This window comes from Bombus flavifrons, chromosome 7 (assembly GCF_040668555.2).
Source record: "Bombus flavifrons isolate JBK064 chromosome 7, iyBomFlav1_principal, whole genome shotgun sequence".
Taxonomy (NCBI): Eukaryota; Metazoa; Arthropoda; class Insecta; order Hymenoptera; family Apidae; genus Bombus; species Bombus flavifrons.
In genome coordinates this window covers 9,350,775-9,372,665 of record NC_138448.1, presented here as the reverse complement: position 1 = coordinate 9,372,665, position 21,891 = coordinate 9,350,775, and the positions used below count along the sequence as shown (strand labels likewise).

The window sequence follows — 21,891 nt, the reverse complement described above, 5'->3', positions numbered from 1 at the left end:
TCTACGAGCATTGACACTAAACTGTTAGGAAGCAATCTCCAGGTTATAAAGAATTTTATGCTCACAGACCTAGTAAAATGAGTAAAGTTCCAGAGTTACGCGTTACTAATTTCTTAAACGAATTGCGGTGGAATCCATACCATGATTCTTTTTTTCTTTTGCAGTCAGCATCATTATCTTATTTCAAAACACGTATCCACGAATTTTCTGAACAAGGTGCTCACTTGTGGAAGTATTTTTATATAAAATCTATGTCATCCATTGTGAAAATTTTCTTACAATTGCTAGGAATTGACCACTCCTTATCAGACGATGGTGTAATTGTTTGCCGCTTTGTCACTACGTATTTTGTAGATCACCTTTGAAATCATTTAAAATATCCAGTGCCGAGTAGGGATCTTACTGATCATTTTTTTATACGTTGTACGAGGAAATTCTGTTACTTCCTGACGTCATTCTAAAATTATAAAATATTCAGCAATTTTTTCACTGAGACAATGTGTTGTTTGGAACTCTTCAATCAATATTATTTTCTTCGTTCGTTTTATGAACTCGTTCTTAAAGTAATTACGTTCTATCTTTTTCAAAGATATAGTTTTCCTTGGTTCGAACGTGCCTTTCGGACTTTTTTCTTTATGAATGTAATAATAGCTCGGCTAAATTTCTACGAATTAGTAAAAGTGTCAGATTCGTTTAAACCTAACATTAACAATCACGTAAAATATTCGGAATGGTATTAAAATCATATTACATTATCTTATTCATTCAACAGTTTCTCTAAACGAGCAGAAACAAAATCATTTAAATATTTCATCCGAGAAAATCCAATTTACTCGTACATTTCATCGTAAGATGTACTAGTGTGAGAGCGGTGAACTGCCATATACACAGAAGCATAATTATAAATTTCCATCGAGTTTTCGATTTAGCCTTGGATTAATACTGCAAAAATTTATTGGACATAACGGATAATTATATGGTGTTTCTCACGTTTTAACCATTTCTATGTTTATCTTTCAGTTTCAGTATATCCTCCAATTATATACCATCATAATATCTCTAGAATTTTGCTATCCGGTACAGTTCCATGATTAAAAACTGCGTCGCATATTTCTTGGACACGCGTAGCGATGCAAAAATGGAGGTATTATAACGTGCTCTCCACGTTATACGTTTCACTAATTTTTTTCTCTACTGAGAGCTCTACATATAGGTTTAATGAACATTTAATTGCGACAGCACTTTGTTCCACTCCTTTTCTTTCGCGTGACATATTCGCGATCTGCTAGTTCGTACGTTGCTCTTTTTCCCCCTTTCTATCTTTACTGCTAATTGCTTAAATCTATGTTAGTCTCGTAATGTAATTGTTTAGGCGAGTTATTCATGTATTACTTAGGAAGACGTTGCGCTATTTGTTTGCTTGCATCTAAAATTGTAAACAACGCATTGGCTTAATTTGAAAGGATTCTTGGATTACGCGATTATACTTGCTATATGATCTTTAGCGGTAGTAAACGGGGATTACACTTTATTTAAATATTTAACAATTAAAGGCAACAGTCAGTGGAACAATGGGAAATAAGAATTAGAAATTGTTTGCCAATGCTGTTTACTATCTGCGAGATAGCGTTATCGGAACTAATGGGATAATATAGTCCAAGTTAACTTTGAGGAAAGCTGTTACATTGTCATAATTCTTCTTGATCACTGAAACCATTGATCAAGGAATAAATCGGTCTAAATTCATGTTATAGAAGTAAATGCACTTACATTTTAAAGATCATGCTTAAATTAGCTTTCTTCCAGTTTTCAATAGATTATAAAATATATTATATTACTGTGGTCATTATCAGTCTCGTTTGAAGTATGCAAATAAATGTCGCGCTTTATGTAAACCTAGATTTTCTTAAACTTGATTCTTTTAATCACGATTTTTCTTAATTCGAGAGTTACGATATCTTGTATAATAAAATATCTACCAGGTATGTAAATATGAAACCGGAATTTTTGTATAGAAAATACACGTTTATTGTATGAGAATGATTAAAAATATTTTATTCGAAGTATTGCCCATCGCTAGCTATACATTTTTCCCACCTGTCTGGCAATTGGTGGATGCCACGCCAAAAAAAACTGTCGCTCTTTTGAGACAAACCAGTCATCGAACCATTTTCGTACATTTTCGTAAGAAGTGAAGTGCTGGTCAGAAAGTGCGTGTCCCATCGATGCAAATAAATAGTAATCGGATGGAGCCAAGTCTGGTGAGTAAGCCGCGTGCGAAAATATTTCCCAACTGAACGCTTCGATCGTTTCCTTGACCGGTTTTGCTGTATGTGATGGTGCATTATCATGAAGCAAAATTGCTTTGTGTTGCCTTTTTTGATATTCTGGTCGTTTTTCACGCAAAGCTTGATTCAAATTGATCATTTGTTGTCGGTTGCGCTCAGTATTAACGGTTTCGCCAGGTTTTAACAGCTCGGTGGTCTTTTTCGGTGGTCTTTCACGTTCTTCGTTCCTCGCGTCAAAATTGCCACTTCTGAATTTTTTAAACCACTCAGAGCACTGTGATTTACCAAGAGCATGCTCACCGTAAGTTTCGACAAGCATTCGATGCGATTCTGCAGCAGTTTTCTTCAAATGGTAACAGAAAATCAATGCTGTCCGCAAATCGTAGTTTCCAGGCACAAAATTTGACATGTTCAACGCTATTACAAACTATGCTGTTGTATGAAACTTGTATTGTTCTGAGTCGAAAATGTTTGTGAGATATCAACAAAGACTTTTGGCATCAATGACGCAGTTTAGTGATAACTACATTATCAGCTAGGACCATCTGTAGGCAAATTCCGGTTTCATATTTACATACCTGGTATATATCTTATAAAAGATATATTGGAGCTTAATATGTATAAAAGTAATTTTACCTATAAGTTAAATTTAAATAAACTCTTAAAATTCTATTACACTAAAGGCAAATACATGTTATACATATATATATGATGATATATGTATATATCGATGATACGAGAGCACTGTTTCCAATATAAAATGAAACCGTTTCAAGTAGACCCGACATTTTAGCTTTTTATACGCAGTGAGCCCAAGCGAAAAAGACAAACGGTAGAATATCAGTGAAACGTTACAGAATGTCAAGAAGAATATTTAAGCTTCAGTATAATGGTTACGTAAAAATTTTCATTCGCGTTTTATTAATACAAAGAATATAAAAGTAAAGTGGTGATTAATTATTAGGTCATTTGTTAAAAAAATGTTCGCCTCACTTATTTAAAGACCTTATCACATTTTATTTCATTTAGTATTTTACGTTATAAACGCCACAATACATATGTCTAGCAGTGTAATGTAATCTGCAAATTATAAACATTTTTAAATAATAAAAATTCCTTCGTTAACTTAGAAAATAATTCTCTAAAGTGGCGTACTAACCATAGATGTCATAATAAGAAGCGGAGTCTTTTCGCCTTTTCAGCGTTTGTGTGATTCCTCGCGTAGACAGCATTCGATAAATCAGTTTCCTCGTGATATATCTGAAACTGAATTTCCGCACGAAGCGGGAAAACGATTCGATAACTTCGCGTGTTAGACGTGTTTGATTATAAGTTTAATCGGATGCGAGCAGGCCAGATTTTTCGCACGTCGGATCGCATCCGGCTCAAAGGGAAATAAAAAGGCTGTGGCGAGCTCCTGAGGCTGGTTGGAGAGCGAGCCCGGGTTACCAGGGACGGTTTGCGGATACTGGAGATAAAATGAAGAGGATCTCTTACCTCTTCGCCGTTGTGTAAACCTAGTTCACCTTGGTTCCGGTGTCCATGGGAGAGGCTCCGACGTCTGCGTTGAGGACCGTATCATGGAGACTATTTCCCGATCAATGTCAGGCTAAACTTACGTTCCTCCTGAGTCCTTGTAACATCAACGGTCAACGATGTTTCCATTTCAGGGGAAAGCGTCAACAGAGCTGATTTCATAGCGTGTCCCGCAGTAATCGATCGAGATTAAGTATGATAGCCAACGAAACTCAGTTGCGGATAGCCCGGTTTTTCGAGCTTATCAAGTGAAGAGCGGGTGCACTGAGAATGGTCGGGTTTTGTTTCGTTGATAATTGCTTAGCTGATATTCCTACTTGATAAATTTATTAGAAAGTTATATTTCGTTTCGTGAATTACGATACTTGTTGAAGGAAGCTATTTAAATTTAGACTTGTAAATAATATAGAAAATTTCAGATCGCATCCAAGCTTTACATTGTTCAATAGTATAAAGTGGAATTGTTTGTAATTTCGCGTGGAAATTGTTTTAGTAGAAAATATCATGGAATATTTAATTGTCTTTGATAGGAAGCATCAAATTTATATTATACAGGAGAAATATATTTTCAATTAAAAATTCCCTTTTTGATTCAGATGCGCAAAATTTTATACATATTATAATAAAATCCATATGTTATATTCGACATATAATAATAATAATATTTCAAATTTCCAAATATTGTTTGAATATTCACAGGTGATTTAATTTGATAGACTCTTTGAACTATATTCATATTACAACAAAATTATCAATATTCACCTCTCTATACGTACTTTCTTTACCCTATTAAATATCGAATGAAATAGCACTTCTTTACAACTTTCAACACTTCTTTACTTGACTAAATATTAAACTACACATTTTCCAACTTTTGTTTGAGGGTATACATATCCATTATCTACTAAAAATCACCTGTTTCGTGCAGATATGATTGAACGTACACTGATATCTAACTCATCAACCTCGCTGAGGTCCAGTAATTACACTAATAAACGTCTGCCATGGTCTGTTTACGAATAGGATTTTATTCAGTTGTTTCCGAAAGGGAATCAATAATTCTGACAATGATGGACGTAAAGCGTAATAGTACCAGTAATACAGTATCGATGATGTTTTTACTTCATACTTTCCAAGTTGCACGTCTGATTACGAACGTTGTTGACCTGTTTGTTGCAGACTTTTTCCCTGTACATAACTGAGAAATCAAATAGCCGCATCCTTACAGCTAGCAAGAAGGATTAATTGAGGTATCGTGGATAATTAGTTTGGGTCGGGTTTCGTATTTAACTTCGCTGATATAGGAAACGTTTGACTCGACGACGAGGAAATAGTTAGCTCATTAAAGAAGAGGGAGGAGTGAGAAAAGCAGCGCAAGGCTGAGAGAAAGCGATGGAACGGGCGCCATTTACTTCATTATACGCTTTCTGTAAAATTATGCCGTTTAAAGAGTCCGTTTTATCATTCAACGTGCACATCTGACAAATTATTGCTTACTGAATAAGATTTATTAAATTCTCCCAGACTGTGAAGCGTTTGCACACGATTTCACGAAAGTTAAAGTTTTCGTAAATTTTCAATATTTTTTCATATAAAATTATAATGGCCACAGTTTGTCTTAATTATTTTTTTGTTTTATTTGTATCTTATCGTCCAATTCGTCGCTGTTTTCTTATTCACTTACCCGTGGATGATATTCTTTCGTTCGTTAGTTTCTATCATAATGCGATCTACTTGATCTAATTATGTCAAGATTAAAATGTAAATTACGATGTTCCGTGAATTATGTTTTCATAAAACTTTAAGCTACGTTTCAAAACGTTAAACGTCTAGCATATCTCTGTATCTCATACTTTGGCATCTATATTCGCGCGCTTATTCCGTTCTTTTTACCAATAAAATAAAATTGATCTGTCTCATAACTAATTTAATTCCAGTCTATACTTTGTATAAAGATTTTTTATAGTATATATCCTCGAATTGCACACTATGTACTTTGTTACCTCGGCTTCCTCAACTTAAATTGCCATTTAACTATCTCACTAACAGGGATTGGTATAACGTGATTTACAAAGGCATTCCGCGTGTTTGCAACGACTAAATTGACTTGCCTGGCGTGATATTAGAACGAACTAAAGGAGCAATTGCGGAGGGGACGGCTGGGAATGCAGATAAGTTGAGAAACTGAATTCTGTTTTTCATCGATGAAGTCAATATTACGAAATAGCAGTGGCGTCTGGGTAAACCGGAATCGAACGCAAGCCAGGGGTAGGGATAACGAACTTCTGCAAGATGTTACTGAATTTGCCAGTTCCGTAGCCCGGGGTGAGCCGCTATACGGTGATTAAATTTCCTAGTTGCACTGCTGCGAAGGGTTATTCCATAGGAAATTTAAACAACGGCTTTAAGGAACGGTTTCTCGTTCGCTTCCTCTCCCCCTCTTCTCTTACGCAACGGATCGCTTGGTTCCGTGCCGGCTGCTTTTCCGGCCCTCCTAAATATCGTTTTTCCCCTGTTGCGGTCTCGTTACCATGTTCCAGGAAATTCAGCCGCAGGCTACGAGACCGGGAAACGTTCGCTGCGAATTATTCATGTAGTAACATTTACGTTGCTTCAAAGTCTCGTGATTTTGTATCCCCGGACACGCTCCATGTTTCTTCCTCCATCTTTTCCTTTAATGTTCGCCCGGTGACGTTATCTGATTCTTTGACGGGGGAGGTAAGCATGTTTTCTGGTTATCGCTTTTGTCTGCGAAGCCGCGAACAACCCGATTAACGTTCGTTGCAGAACGGAACTTCTCAGCCTCCGGGATGAAATTACTGAGATTAAGACAGAGAAAATTAAACTTTTCCGCCGCCCCCCTCTTTCGCTTTGCCGTGCTTTTCTCTCTAATTTCTTGCAAATCGAAATTTATGGGTGCGAACCTTGCGGTGGAATGGCAGCACGCTGAATTGAAAATATTCAGCATCCTCCCACGTACTTCCATGTCGACGTCGTTGCTACACATTTCTCCTCGTGAATGACTCTTACGAGTTAATGAGGAAAACGAACGACACAAACCCGTGTCTACCAACCTTTACGCTATTTTTCGGTTTTGTTATAAACGCGGAATAAATAAAATTCTGATTATTCGGTCATTTTGTCGTAACGTTAATTTTTTTTTTTTGTTATTGTAATAGTTACCGACATGGTATTAGTTTTACGTGTCATTTAACTTAATGAACGCGGTACATCATATAGGGCGAGCATGAACTCGCGAGGGGTCAATAATTGAATCACCGAAAATTGCTTTAATGTAAAGGTGAAAATAAAATTTGTAAATTAAATTTTGCGCCGGGATAACGTCGAAACGGTTTTCATTTTAATTGTATGATAATACAGTTTGTAAAATGGATTTCTGCAGCGAACGCAGTTAAAGCAAAAAGAGGAAACTGTTGTTGCAAAGGGTAGCGCGTATTCATGGAAAATAATGGGGGATTTTTAAGCGGATAAAAGATTTTTAATGAACTGATTTTTAACGAAAATATCAACAAAATATTATAATATTTCCTAACCAGAAACTTTATCACACAACTGTAAATATTAATATCATATCCAAAAACAATATAATAAAAACTAACAAAAATAACAATTTAAGCATATCGCGATAGAGCAAATACCACTATGGGAATAGTCGCATGGTAAACCATTAGCTTATCATTTTAAATGCACGGATTCCTATGGTTTCCGTCAGATTACTTTTCTAGAAAAGAAGCCAACGCGAAACGCGCGGCGGCAGATGCAGGAAATCTGTTTGCCCGATAACTGGCTGAAAGCGTGAAATCCTTGTATCTCGAATCGAAGCGGATACCACTGTATCTTGAAAGGCACAGATTTTCCCGACAGCTGTCGATCTTTTTTCTCAAGAGTTCCTAACTTCTTTTCTTTCTCCATCTCCTTAATTTGCTGGAGGATATAGAATTTTTTGACGACGTTGTCGTGTAATAGGATTAGTCTGTTGCGGCGATTAACATGCTAATGAGCTCGATGGTTTTCGTCTGGTGATGGAACTCATTCTCGTGGACGAATAATAAATTGCGCGTTTCGCAGACTCATTTTTAAGGAGCAGCTAATTGTGTTGTTTCCTAGAGCGAAATTAATTGCGCTTTTATACCGATACCGCTTCTGGGCTCTGATATATTTCAACTATTTGTTTTCTGCTGTGATACGTTCATTTGTAAGGAAATGTCATATTGTAAATCAAGATTAGTATGTATCTCTTCAATTTATATTTTTATCAGAAAGTATGGTATATTTCAACTCTGATTTGTTTACTTTTCTGATATGCCTGTTTATAACAAAGTATATTGTAAATCATGCTTTTTTTCGTTAATTTAAAAATGTTATTTTGAAAAATTGTATCTTTATTGAAAATATGTTTAACTAAAGATGTGTAAATACGTACACCGCTTTCATAAGCATTAGAAAACTAATAAAAAATGCGATAAAGTTGAAATTATTCTCGTCTCATTTGGAACCTAAGATTAAGATAGGTAGAGGTCATAGAATCTTAAATGAATGAAGAATTCATGCATTTAATACCATACTAAAAATCTTATTTCCACGTTCTAAATAAATATACAATACATAATTCGAAATAAATCTAAAAGTAATCTATTTATTATTTTAATCAATTCTGGCGTTTATATTATTCTTTATTTTTATTATATTTGTTACTATTTGGTTTTAGATCTTTTTTCAAATTTTTCTATGACGTTTAAGTTTACTTAAACCAGAATATATCTTATCTATTTATGAAGAGGGATGTATTTAAATGTACATAGAAATGTACATAATTATGCATTGGAATTATTAAGATGATTGTGTTAACAAAATTGATTAATAGTGCCCACGAGATAATTAGTAAGAAGACAGTAACAAATTACAGTACAATTAACAAACATTTTTGAAGTTTTCATATTTAACTGAAATTTCGTGATAATATTAAAATGTACCAACAGAAATCAATAAGTCTGGCTAGCATGCAATTATCTTTCTGCTAGAGATAAATTAGAAAATATTTAAAGTCAGATGCGCAGAACGGTATGAATTTACGTGCTTCGCAAAGCGAAGCAAAAATGTTCCATATTGTCAGGCATTGTAATAAAATTTCTGACATCAGAATAAAAATACATCGAATATTGAGATTTACTTGATGGGAACAAAGCATTGGCTTGACAACGAGAAGAAGTAAAATAGGATATTAGTAAGAGTTAACTTACCTGCATTTTGTAGTCATTACTTTCGAAGAAAATTATCTTTCTTAAAAGAGACGCCAATCTGCATACGTATTCTTTTTCGAAATTAAAGCAATAAATGTAAAATACACTTAATTATATCTATAAATTCTATTGATCCCTAATGATATACCAGAAATAGCTGTATATCAATATAGGTAAATAAAGCTAGGACTAATGATTAAATGTTCAACGTTTGGTAGAACAAAAAGATGATCGGTGAAAGGCGATCAAAAGAATCGAAAAAATTGCATCTTTGTACATCGGTTTATTATCATAGCGGTACTTTGACACTGGTTATTTTAAGAAAGATAATGTCTAGCCTCTTCGTTATTTCTTATCTGTTCTCTTCCACTCTTATCCTTTGTTTTTTTCTGTTTGTTAAGGAGTCTTGGCAACTGGCCAAGCCAGAATTAAGTTCGGAAGCTACGTTTCTGTACACTCGGTGTGGCCGCTGTTGAGAGCGGTTTCCACCTCGCGATCATTTCTCTCTCAATCTCTCTTCTCTCTCTCTCTCTCTCTCATGCTCTCTCGCTCTTTCGTCCTTCTTCTCTTTTCCATTCTTACTCTCTAGCTCTTCGCTCATTTCTCGCATACTTTCTCACACCCTCTCCTTCACTACTTCTTCGCGCACCTTTTTTTCTCATTCGATCTCGCAGCGTTCGATAAAAGTTCTTCCGGCCAGCAATCGCTCTCCGCTTCCCGTCTCGCACTGTCATTCAAACGTACAATTCGCCACCGCGAATTTCACGCCAGCACGTTTCCTGTGTCCCATCAATTTCTTTTCTCCGTCTTCTCCTCTTTCGCTGTCACTCTCTCTCCCTCTCTCTCTCTCTCTCTCTCTCTCTCTCGCTCGCTCGCTCCCTCTATCTTCGTCGCACTCTCTCTCTCTTTCTCTCTCTCAAGCCTTCTTCCCATTTCTCGCCATTTCTCACCACATTTTCCTCGTACGTAACCTAGCCGCACTTCTACCGAGTCACGGAAGCGTCCTAAACGTACGGTGAAAAGTCCAATCCAGAAACGCGGCACGTTACAATTATTATTGTCACTGTGTGCTATTTAACGTTCCGATCGCCTGAGGTTGATGCAGCGCATCGATTTTTAATTATTGCCAACTGCGGTTTCTCTTTGTCTTTGTCTGCATTTCATCGTCTCACACCAGGATGAGGTTTCTCGCGAAATACCACAAGAAAGGGTACTACATCGAGTACCAATTTCAAGCCGTTTCCTGGTCACGAACATGTTCGGTTCGATACGGTCCTCTTAAGCAAGCAGTCTTTGTTTTAATGAATTCCTCGATGAAACACTGATTTTTCGAAATTTGACTGAGCTTCGACTACTTCTCGAGTTTATCGTTCGCTCGAGATTCGCATCGAGAGATGTTCCGCAGAATCCGTGGGATTTCGACCAACAGTTTCCTTCGCTGAACTTTCTCGTATGTCCGGTATTTCCCGACGGACAAAGCCGAATCTGGTGGTTATGCGGGAACTACTTCAGCTTTCTCCTGGAGAAGGTGATCTGTTTGAGCTTTGTACATCTTAGTCGGAACTGCTCAGCGTTCATCCGCTCACCTTAAACGAGGGCTGTACAGTCGTACACTGCTGCGTTCTCCAGTGACTCGTTGCCAGAAAGGAACATTGGCTAACTGGGAAATTATCTCTTTCATGATAAACCGTTATCTAAATAATGAATTTGAAATTGTTTTGATTCCGTCGTGTAAAAGTTTCTCTACTCAATTCACCTCTTATTCAATTCTTAAAGTTATCGAGTTATTATCACTTGGCCCTTGGTTCTTCACGTGAAGAACGTCTATCGGAGATCGAACGTCGACGTTCGATCTTCTAGACGCATGACTGGTTGCGTCGCGTCGGCTAATCGTCGGGAATCGCGTTCGAGTTTCAGCAAATAGAAGGAAACTAACAGGAAGATGAAAAATAGATTACTTTAGCATACTCCTGTAGTGCACGTCCGTTAGTCGTGTTCTCGGTAGTCACTGAGATAATATTGACAAAATTTCAACACGTTTCTCGTAATCCTCGGCGTCTAGTTGCTTATCTCTGTTGAACAATCGAGCATATTCAGACTCTGGTCACCAAAGTTCGGTGGTCGGAGTGAGCGTGTGCACTTCGATGTTTTCGTGACGATGATACCTATCCCTTCGGCGTACAGTGGCTCGTCGCGACAACACTACAGTGAGCGCAGCTACGGCACCGAGGGCTGCACCAGCCAGCACCAACATTCCGGGATGAGCACCAGCGGATAAAGCCTCGGAGACTCTCGCGTCGGAATCAGTCGCCCGATTATTCAATTCCTCTGCTATCGTATTTGAATCAGGAGTATTCCCTAGTACCAACTTCTCTTTTGTCAGATTGTTCAGTCTCTTCGAGTATTTCTCGGCCGTCTTCTTTTCTTCTACTTCCTCCTTTAGCGACGCAAGTTTAGATAGCTTCAAGGAGGTGATCTTACTCGACGATACGCTAAGTTTACTCGGTCTCTTGCTTTTCTGCCTCTTGCCGTCTATACGATTATCGATAGTTCCTGGATCCGATTCGTTTTCCATCCTAATAATTGACGGTTTGTCTTCGTCCGTTCTCCGATACGGCAGCCCGGCGACGTCCATAATTGAATTTTTAATCTCCGCCGAAGTCTGATCGATTTCGATAACTTTCTTGCTCAAGTTTCGCTCCTTCTGTTCCGTCGTTGATGTTGTCATGTTTCGAAACGACGTAGGTGCTTCGTAATAACGCGTTTCGTTACTCGGCAACGTTGGAACAGGTTTCGTTTTGTAATTTATCGAGTTCTTGGTGGCGTTATGAGAACCGACTATTCCGTGACTCGAGTTTCTATAGGTTGATTGCTTGGTGTTATTAACGGTAATAGATTCGTCGTGAGAACCGACGTCGGTAACGTTGGAAGACGCGTTTAGGTTATTAAAATGAGATGTACGTCCGATCGGAGACAGAATCGATAATGTGGAAGCGGTGGGTGTTATGGTTGGTACGGTTGTAGGAAGAGGGCTCGGCGGTGATGGCAATTCGTATAGGAGTGATCCTGACATTTCCCGTGGAGTATCGCATTGACCCGGTTGAACACCTTTATTTAGTTGTTCGTGCTGCCGCAACCATTCACCCAGCCAATACAGATCTTCGGTGCAATCCCAATGGTTTGCGCTTAAGTTGAGAATACGCAATTGAGGTAGCATGTAAGGTAGATCGAATCTAAGACTGGTGATGTTAGTTCGAGACAAGTCCAATTGGACCAAGCTCTTGCAAGCCGACAGCGCGGCGTCATCCGCTAAAAGCTGTCTGGCCAGAACAGGACTCCTCGATACGTCGAGGAATACGAGCCTTTCGGGCGTAGGTACTGGAAACGCCATATCACTTTGTTCCTCTAGCTTTTGTTCGAGGGAAGTTAATCCTGACATACGAAGCTTGGCGAGGTTACTTGGTCCACTTAGTGTATTAGCCGGTAACGTTTTAATGGGATTATCAGATAGATCAAGTTCTTCGAGTACCGGTAATTGACCGAGCGCTCCCACCTCAATCGCGTTAATATCGTTATCATTTAACGTTAAGGATTTTAGATTGTATAGTCCCTGTAGATCGTCGATTTTCAAAGTTGTTATCCTATTTCGTTGAAGCTTCAAATTTGTAAGACTGTTCGGTAAACTGGCCGGGATCTTAACGAGAACGTTACCAGAAATATCCAATTCTTCGAGAACCTCTAAACGTCCGAGAGCGTCGTTTTCGATGTCTATCAATCGATTCTCCGAGATATCTAATATCCGTAAAAGAGGGTAACTGTCGAGGTCACCGCCACGAATCGTGGTTAACTTGTTACCGGCTAGTCTGAGCGCTCTGACGGATCTCGTTAGCGCAGCTGGAACTCTTGCCAAACCTGTACGAGACGCATCTACAGTTTCCAAGCGTCTGCCAGTACCCAACAGTAGAGAGACATCTCTTTCTTTAAGTGGATTCTCCGAGAGTTTTAGTATCGATAATCCCGGAAGCGGTTGCAAAGTTCCAGAAGCCGCCCGCGCTAAACCGTTCCTCGAAACGTCGAGCTCCCTTAGTCTGTCGAGACTCTCGAACCACCTGGCACCCAAAACTTGTAGTTGATTTCCACTGAGATCCAACTTTTGCAACGAATAGAGTGGCGTCAACGCACTATCTGGCAAATCCGCTAGCCTGTTGTCCGATAGATCGAGATACTCCAACCGATCCAATCCTTGAAACGCATCCTCGTGCACGGTGGATATCGCGTTTCTACGCAAACTCAACCTCACCAATCCCGCAAGCGTCCTAAAAGCTCCGACACTCACGTCTGTCAGCGAGTTGTCAGACAAGTCGAAACGCGTCAGCTCGCTCATATTCGTCACACGGCCTACTAGCACATCGTTCAACCGTGCCAGATTGTTGCATGATAGGTTCAATGCTCTGACGCGTTCGAAGCCGTGCCACGACACGTTCAAGAACACCAACGAACAGTTCGTCACGGATACGTCGTCGAGGTAGGGAAGAATCGTCGAATTGCCGGAATCCGACTCGACGAACGTACCGTTTGCATCGAATTCGTTCAACGTACCGATCACTTCGAAATCGTTCAACGAATCGCTCACTTCCAGTTCGTCGAAGAAACCGATCACTTCGTATTCGTCGGCACCGTCTATCGCGAAGCTTCTCGTTTTAATCGGCAATTCCGATAATCCTGGCGCACGTCCACGGCACTTCACATTTACAAAAGCCGGTAGTTCCCTTTCGGCGGCACTCTGATGACACTCGCATAAATCTGGACACGCGGAACTGCTCGCCATCAAGGCGAGCAGCATCAACGGAAGCCACATCGCTTCCAATTCGGCGTTTTCACATCTCGATCGGCCGATTAATCCTCGAATTACTCGTGGAGATGACGATGACAAAACGAGGCGATTGAGTTGCGAGCGAGCATAGACACGTCCGGTAGCTCATCGACGGGAAATTTGACGCGCGACACGTCGTGGACCGAAGGTGATAGATGCCGCCAAAACTTACGCGTATACACGAATGCCAGAGCGCGAGTAGACTATCAGCCGCGTCAGACGTGATGTCCATACGAAGGACTGACAAACACTGTGGCGCCCGACTCGTAGCTGCACCCGCCTCTCTCCTCTTCGTCCTCTATCCTCTTCTACCCCTTTCCGTTTCTCTTTCTCTCCCTTCGGCCTCCAAGCCGGCTGTGTGCCGCCACCTACAACCCTCCACCCTTCTATCGTTTCCTCTCTCTGCCTCTCGCACAGCTTTTTCTCCCTTTCTCCGTTTCTCCCACCTATTCCTATGCACGTTCTATAGATATATACATCTACTACCACCGGCACTCGTCGCTTTTGCTCTCGAACTCGATAAGGGGCGCGAGCGCGCTTGCGTCCTCTGACAGGGTACTGACGAGCAGAGCCGGTATCCTGCGATTTCATCAACTACCACCGTTGACGACCGGCTGCTTGTCTGACTGACTGACTGACTGACTCGCCTCGACTTTCTTTAACTCGATTCGCGTGCTGGGATTTCCAAGACGCATAGCCAAACTATTCACCGCTTCCGCTATATTCGCCGTAAAGAAACGAAACGACTCCTCTTCCTTGATGCCCGTATTTTCACCTACCAACCTGTGCGCCATTTACAAGACCAAACAGGTAAATACGAATGACGTGGACATCGATTAAAATTACTGCCGTTAGTCGAACTTGGATATTCTTCGATCAACGATCGCTTAAAACGACAGGTAAAAATCGTCGAGTCGAGTATGAATCTCGATTGAAACATGAATCTTTACGAGGAGATTATTTTGTTCGTTCGTTTTCCCGTAGACGTTGTCGCATGCGTTATCGTTACATGTATGTCGAGGTTTCTTTTATTCATTTATTAACGGCACATAAATTCTCGTCAGCAAATAGCACGTGAGAGAATCGTAACAATTTCTTCAAGCATCCATCCTGTAGCAGCCACACATATAGAAAGTGCAACTAGAACTTTAGCAGCTTTGTGAACTGCTAGCCGCTGGCTTTCTTAAATTCGATTCGCGTGCTGGGATTACAAAGGAGCTGAGGTGCAGTTCGCACGAAATAAGGTGAGAGGTCAGCTACTTTCCCAGCATGCACGCTTTCTATCTTGTTAAAGTATTTCGGCCGATACGATTATTTTAGGCCAAACTGTCTGTAACGCGTTACAAAACATTTTATCGCAAGTTCTATTTCTTTAAGTCGATATTAAGATAATGATTATAACTACGAATAAAAGAAAATGCGTATAAGAATATTATTTTCAATGATCGATTAAAATAACTATCGTTTTTAAACAGTGGATTAATATCATCGGAATACAATTTGATTAATTCATATGAAAATTTTGTAGTGCAACGAACGGAATAATTAAACCCGGTTTACCTAAGGAGGTATACTCAGTGAGAATTTCGAATCGTTTGTATAGTCAAAATTTAAACCACTTAAGCTCGATCCGTACGCCTAAGAAGCCATTGTTTTCGCTTTGCTGATATAATCCTACTTAGACGAGAATGATTGAATAGAGTACTTGGAACGAAAGGACAAGGAGATTTACTGTCAACTAATTTCACATTCTCTGACGTGTTGTCATTTTCAGTACTCCCTATGCATGTCAGTTAATTATTTTCTCGCTGAATTAAAATATATATATTCAAATGTTGTTAAAAATAACAAGTTGATGACAAATATTTTGTTCTCTATTACATTTTTCAAAAAGTTTGTTGCCATTTATTCTTACGATATGAATAGGATATGTTTAAAATATATAAATTCTCTCCATGGTAAATTTTATAAATTATTTTAATGGCTCGGTTTGTGCATTTAAACATTAAGAGTTGGTCGAATTTTTTTGACGAAATTCTATAATTTTGATCTAAAAATACGACATAATATTATATTCAAATTATATCTGTATTTAAGTCGGCAGCTGCCCGTAAGGTGGTCATTTACCATCATTCAAAAATATCATTGCCGACACATTGAAAATTTTGGTGTGAAACAAATTCCGCACAAGTGTAATCATATTTACAAATTTCTGCTACTAATTTTGATTGTATAATGTTTTAAGATTTTTGATATTTAAATGTGTACGAAATGCTACATTACAGTTTCCAGTCGAAAGCTTCAAAATTCGTACAAATTCAAAATTCAAAATAAATGATAGAAACTGTGGATTTTGAACGAATGAGGACTTTGACGTCACTACTGGCTTGAGAATGCGATTTTTTTTTAGTCATTGACTCCTAGTTTCTCCTTATGTGACCAAAGCAAATTGATAGGAAACATTCTAACATTGATTTGAAAAAATATATATTATATACAATGGCGAGCATTGTATATTGAACTTTTCAACATTAAGATAACTGTAGCGTTTGTTATCAAACTTGTTTGAGCACGGTTGCTAGCTCTCAGCTTTCTCTGAGAAATCACTTTGTACCTGTGAATTCGCTGCTTTCATTTATGCCTTCAAACTGGTTTGTGATAATGTTTCTATCTATTCAATTCAAGGACTAGTCGAATTGAGTCATATGGCTACAGGATGCTTTGATGAAACTTGCAGCAGGAAGCCCACTCTTAGTCTTGCTGTTTCCTTTTAGCCATTTTCAATTCTATAACGACAAAATTGTATTTCTGTAACGTTAAACTCAAGGTTGAAGAAAATATGAAAACATTCTTATTAGTACACAAGATTCCTCGTCGCAGTTTCATGCTAAATAGCATCTTGTAACATAACAAATCCTTTTTGTTTGCCAAAATGAAAATAAAATTAAAATATTAAAATGCAAGGGAGGTCGAGTATAGGAAATAATTCAAAAAATTATGATACTTAGGAGAAATTCTGCTTGCTGGCATATACATAGCAATAAGTTACATATTTGTACTTTATCATTATACGTCACAAACAAATATTTTGTTAATAATAAAAACTTTTAAGTAATTCCAAGTAATTTCTTCGCATCTGAGATAATATATCGAAATAAAGGAAAAATGAAATAAGAATTGGCGAGAAGAAACTGCTAATAGTACGGTCTGGTGATCGTATCGTACTTTAATTTTACTCTTTTGCCAAAAGACGTGTCATATTCTCTTTAATGCAACTGTCTGGACGTAAATGGTCGGAAACCACGTTTCTAACAAGTCCAGCACATATGTATATGTATATTTCGTACATAAAGACTGTACAGATATCCTTAGGTATCCATACATGAGCGTAACGCGCCAGCAAGCAGAATTTCGACTACCATAAATTAGTTTCTCCGCGTCTCTAATCTCCTGGGAATTACTGTTCTACTTGCCGGACTTGTGGGGCCGATCGAACGTGATCTTGGAGTGGTTCCAGTACTCCTGATATTTCTGTTCGATTGGAGCAAACGATCACCAACGAAGTTAGCGTCGGTCATGGTTAAATACTTGAGCCAGTGGACTTAAAAGGTGGATTTTCTTGGTTCAAGCCTTGGTTGGCGAACCGTTTTACTCTCGACTTCAATCGTGGATATCGGTGTCAAGAAATCGTTCAAAATTAAACGCTTGTCAATCTATCAAAGCCACAAATACACAGAGGCTGACGAAAGTATTCCAGTACTTGCAAATATCTTTCACGAATCTATTATTTGTGTGATACGAAACATTCTGAAATTTCATTAGCGTTATCGCGAGATTCTATTATCGCGATTATTGGATATATCGGATATTAATATCTGAAACAAATCTGAGAAAGAAAGATATATATGTATGTAAATTTAAAAGATATTTAATATGAAAATATATTTTGCAAAAATCACAATCAATTAGGAGAATATTTAAATATTGTCCATTACAATAATGGACCTCAATATTCAGTGGAAGCATACATATTTAATATTTCTGATATAAGATGAGTATTTATGCTGTATATTAATTTTCTATTAAATATATGTTTGCAACAAATATTTTGTCATTTTTATATACATTTTCTGATTGGTTTCAAATTTTATTAATACTACCACGACGATCGTGTTTCATTAGAATTTCAGTAAAAATGTTCTACATACGCGTAGAATAACACATATAATCAATGTTTTCCATGGTAAATGTACAAATTCATTCATGAACCGGTGTATGGTGCTGATTGAAAGAAGGCTCTAGCTTGATTAAACATCAGTTTCGTTCGTGAATTTATTGCTTGAAGATTTTCCATCGAGAAACCTATCTCTCGTGAAATATTTCCAAACATTTGCGATGAAACTTCGCTTATAGATGCATCTGTATGACGGATTCCTTCGTTTCCCTCGTGCAGCCAATATCCCAACGTTTACGATGCGTTTGGAAGCTTAGATTTATGGATTTCGCAGACTTAAGACGGTTCAGTTAACGACAATGCTGTGCCTTGATAGCTCATTTCATAGATGTTCCTGAGAGGTTTAGTTACAGGTAATAGGAAAAACTTGTAAACATATACCATTTGCAATGGTTAAGTATTCGAATATTTGAAACAGAAAACTTTTATGAATATATGTTATCTACGTTATATGGAACTTTTTGAAATGTGGATCTTAATGAAGTGTCATATTGAAAAAATTTGGGATCGATTCAAAAATGTGTAGAATAGAATTTACAAAATGTTTATTGCAAAGCGACATTTAGTAGAGAAACTAGTATTTATACTACAGTATTGTATACTATATTATTATATACTGTTGGATGACTGTTTGGATTTTTAAATATGTTTATTAGCAATGGATTAATGATGAGATTGTAAAGTAATTATACTCACAGAAAGATACGATATAAATCCTATAACTAAATATGTCGAGTACATATACTTTTACTGTCGTGAGCAGTAGATGTAATACTTTATACAGTATGAGTTTTTAGATATAACTTTAAATCGTCGTATTATTGGAGAATTGTGAATTAGCCGTCTGTGTGTTTGTTTATTTCTTCGTTAAGTGTAGTTGAGTAAAATATGTATCGATATCTCAGAACACAGGCTAACTCATTGAGAAAATATGTTACTACCTTAATAAGTGTAGCTGTCCAATGGAAACGTGCCAAGAGTAACGAAACGTTGTTTATCTGGAAATTCCGCTTCCGCTATAATGCTTATTTTCTTTCCCCCTAATATTCTTTAAAGAATTTGATCTCAGGCGATACAAGAAAAAGTACGAGGCTATGTCAGTTGTTGTTAACTTTGTACATTAATTGTGGACGCATACTTGAGTTTCTCGGTTTAAAAGGTAAAAAACCTACTTTAGTAGACTTGGAACCAAAAAAAGAAGTTAAATATCAGACACGTATGTGTTTCAGATAGAGTTCGATGCACTGTTAAGATGAGTGTTGCATTAACACATCATTGGCAGCTAAGAGTTAATGTATTTAAATGCTGAATAATGTTAAAACGATTGAGATTTTGAAATATTACTATATCTAAATATATTTGTGTCGATAGTAACATTAACAACGACATGTCTAAAATCGAAGCTATTCCATTTGTTGGAATTTTGATTATGCATCCATTATAAAGATAATTAATTGAGGAATATACTCGATATATATACATGATAACTGTTGCACGTCCTGCGTGTAATGTTCCACGTTTAATTTGCATAATTCAATTACTTAATCTGATGTATCTTTGTGTACCTATAATTTTGCTAATTCGAATCCGAATTGAAGTTGTCTAAAAATACATTTCTGTATAGAAACAGATTCAATACATATGTATAATAACAAAGTTGGCATGGAATTCGGAAAACAGAGCGTAGTATTATTTCTTTTTCTTCGCTTTCCTAGTTTGCATTTATGGGGTGCCATTGCGTTTGAAAAGCTCTTCAGCCTCACTTCCATGATCGCAGCCGAATATGCTGGAAAACACAAGGTATCAGAGTAGAATAACTGAATCAAGATTTATCCCGGTATTATCGGTCCGTTCGAAACAAACGATTCGATGACGAGCGCAAACGCTGACTTCAAACACATCCGTTCGATTAAGTGCTCTGTAAATTGACCTGAAAATTCACGTCACTTTAAAGCCGGCAGTTGCGAACGATGATTTAATCGCTCGAAATGGTCATACACTGGCATTTTTGATGCGACAATTTCACAATCACTTGAAACCCTTGGCCACCTGGTGTGTTGAGAAATGTTTGAAATGAATTCTGATACGACGAGTATGCTCCAGAAGGATCATTGTTTTTTCAATGCTTAAAGAAATCATTTGGCTGGTGTATTACTCTGCAGATACTCTCGTAATGGTCGCGTAGTTAAAAGAATATCTGATATTTGAATATGGAAAAACGAAGTTGTACGAATTCAATAGAATTTTTATTACAATATTTTGTAAAGGTCGGTACGAGGAGTATAATAATATTTTTGAAAATTGTATTCGATTGAATCGTACCGAATGAATTACGCTTTTCATTTGGAAAAATGAATAATGCTAGTAAGTGATATTGTATTGAAACGTATCATAATAATAAAGCGATATTTTCATAATTATCACTGTTTATTCTTCCATTATTGAAAGATCTAACGAATAAAATAATTATTTATGGATGTATTATTTGTTTTTACAAGTTTTTATTTTCGAAACGAAGTTAGTTGCGGTTATTTGCACTTGATATCGCATTTCTTTTAAAAAATATGTTTCGAGCGTTTCAAATTTCAATGTTTCAGATTGAAATTGGAAAGATTGGAAACTTTATACAGTAAGTATGCATTTTGTGATGAAATAAAATGCTATTTTAAACGTATGTAACATATGATACGATAGTGTTCATACACTGTCGTTTGGTCCTAAATGTGGATTTTAATGAACCCAAAAATTTCATAAAATCTATTCAAGGAATATAAAAAATGGTGAAGTTCTATCATTTTACTAAATTACACTTTAGTCTTGCCTTTATGATTCATAGAAAACAAAAAGTTCTAATTATTTTCAGCAACGTATTTCTACTTTTATTGTGTGGAATTCATATTAATAATATGCAAGCTTATTTTAGAGTTGTAGATTGCAAAATTATTAATATGAATAATTTCAAAATTAATAGAAATGAAAGAAACATTCAATACAAAAATTACTTGGAATAAGATATATATATTATTAATTAGCATTTTCTGTGTAAGAATACAATATTGGAAATCTTTAGATCCTTTAATTTTTTATCACACAATACGATATGAAATTACGATTCGCACCATTTGTTAAAGTAACAAAGTAAAATGCAAATTAAAAATATCATTCGCGGAACAAGCGGTACATACTTTCATCTATCTGAAAAAGTTCAGTTCACAAGTTGAGTTCAGTAAACAAGCAACGTATTAATATATACATGTGGGGATGTCTTAAGAATACATGTAAATAAATTGTTTTCGCCGATCAATTTGAACATAGTTGATTCAGCAAATCAAGAGTTAATCGCGAAATCGGTCGATATGTAATAAGAGGATTCTATACCGAATTATACCTGTAGTTGTACTACCGGTCCAAAGTTCGTGGATAATTGGATTTTCACAAGTTTCCCTGACTAAATTCAGGCTTGTTAGATTTCCAGCGCTCATAACGTAATAACGATGATAATTGCTTCAATTCTAAGAACTGCGTAATCGTCATCAGCGAAAGGATATAATTGAACATAAGAGGTCGTAACAATAATATGTAACAAAATTCTTTGGTTTCGAGGATATTTCGATTGATATGATTCCGTAATTTCGAAAGTTCATCCTTCAAAGATCTCTGGACTTTGAACAATTTGTTAGAATGTTCCATTCTTGACGA

The 21,891-nt window shown here is 37.2% G+C and overlaps 2 protein-coding genes across 2 annotated transcripts in view; one reads left to right on the top strand and one right to left on the bottom strand.

Annotated features, from left to right (window-relative positions):
- Positions 1–21,891, top strand: part of timeout (circadian regulator timeout) — a 250,148-nt gene that overhangs the window by 45,331 nt on the left and 182,926 nt on the right. The window lies entirely within an intron of this gene.
- On the bottom strand, positions 8,752–14,235 carry LOC138181378 (insulin-like growth factor-binding protein complex acid labile subunit). The gene has a single exon (XM_069116097.1). The coding sequence runs from the start codon at positions 13,941–13,943 to the stop codon at positions 11,190–11,192; it is 2,754 nt and encodes a 917-aa protein (XP_068972198.1). The 5' UTR covers positions 13,944–14,235; the 3' UTR covers positions 8,752–11,189.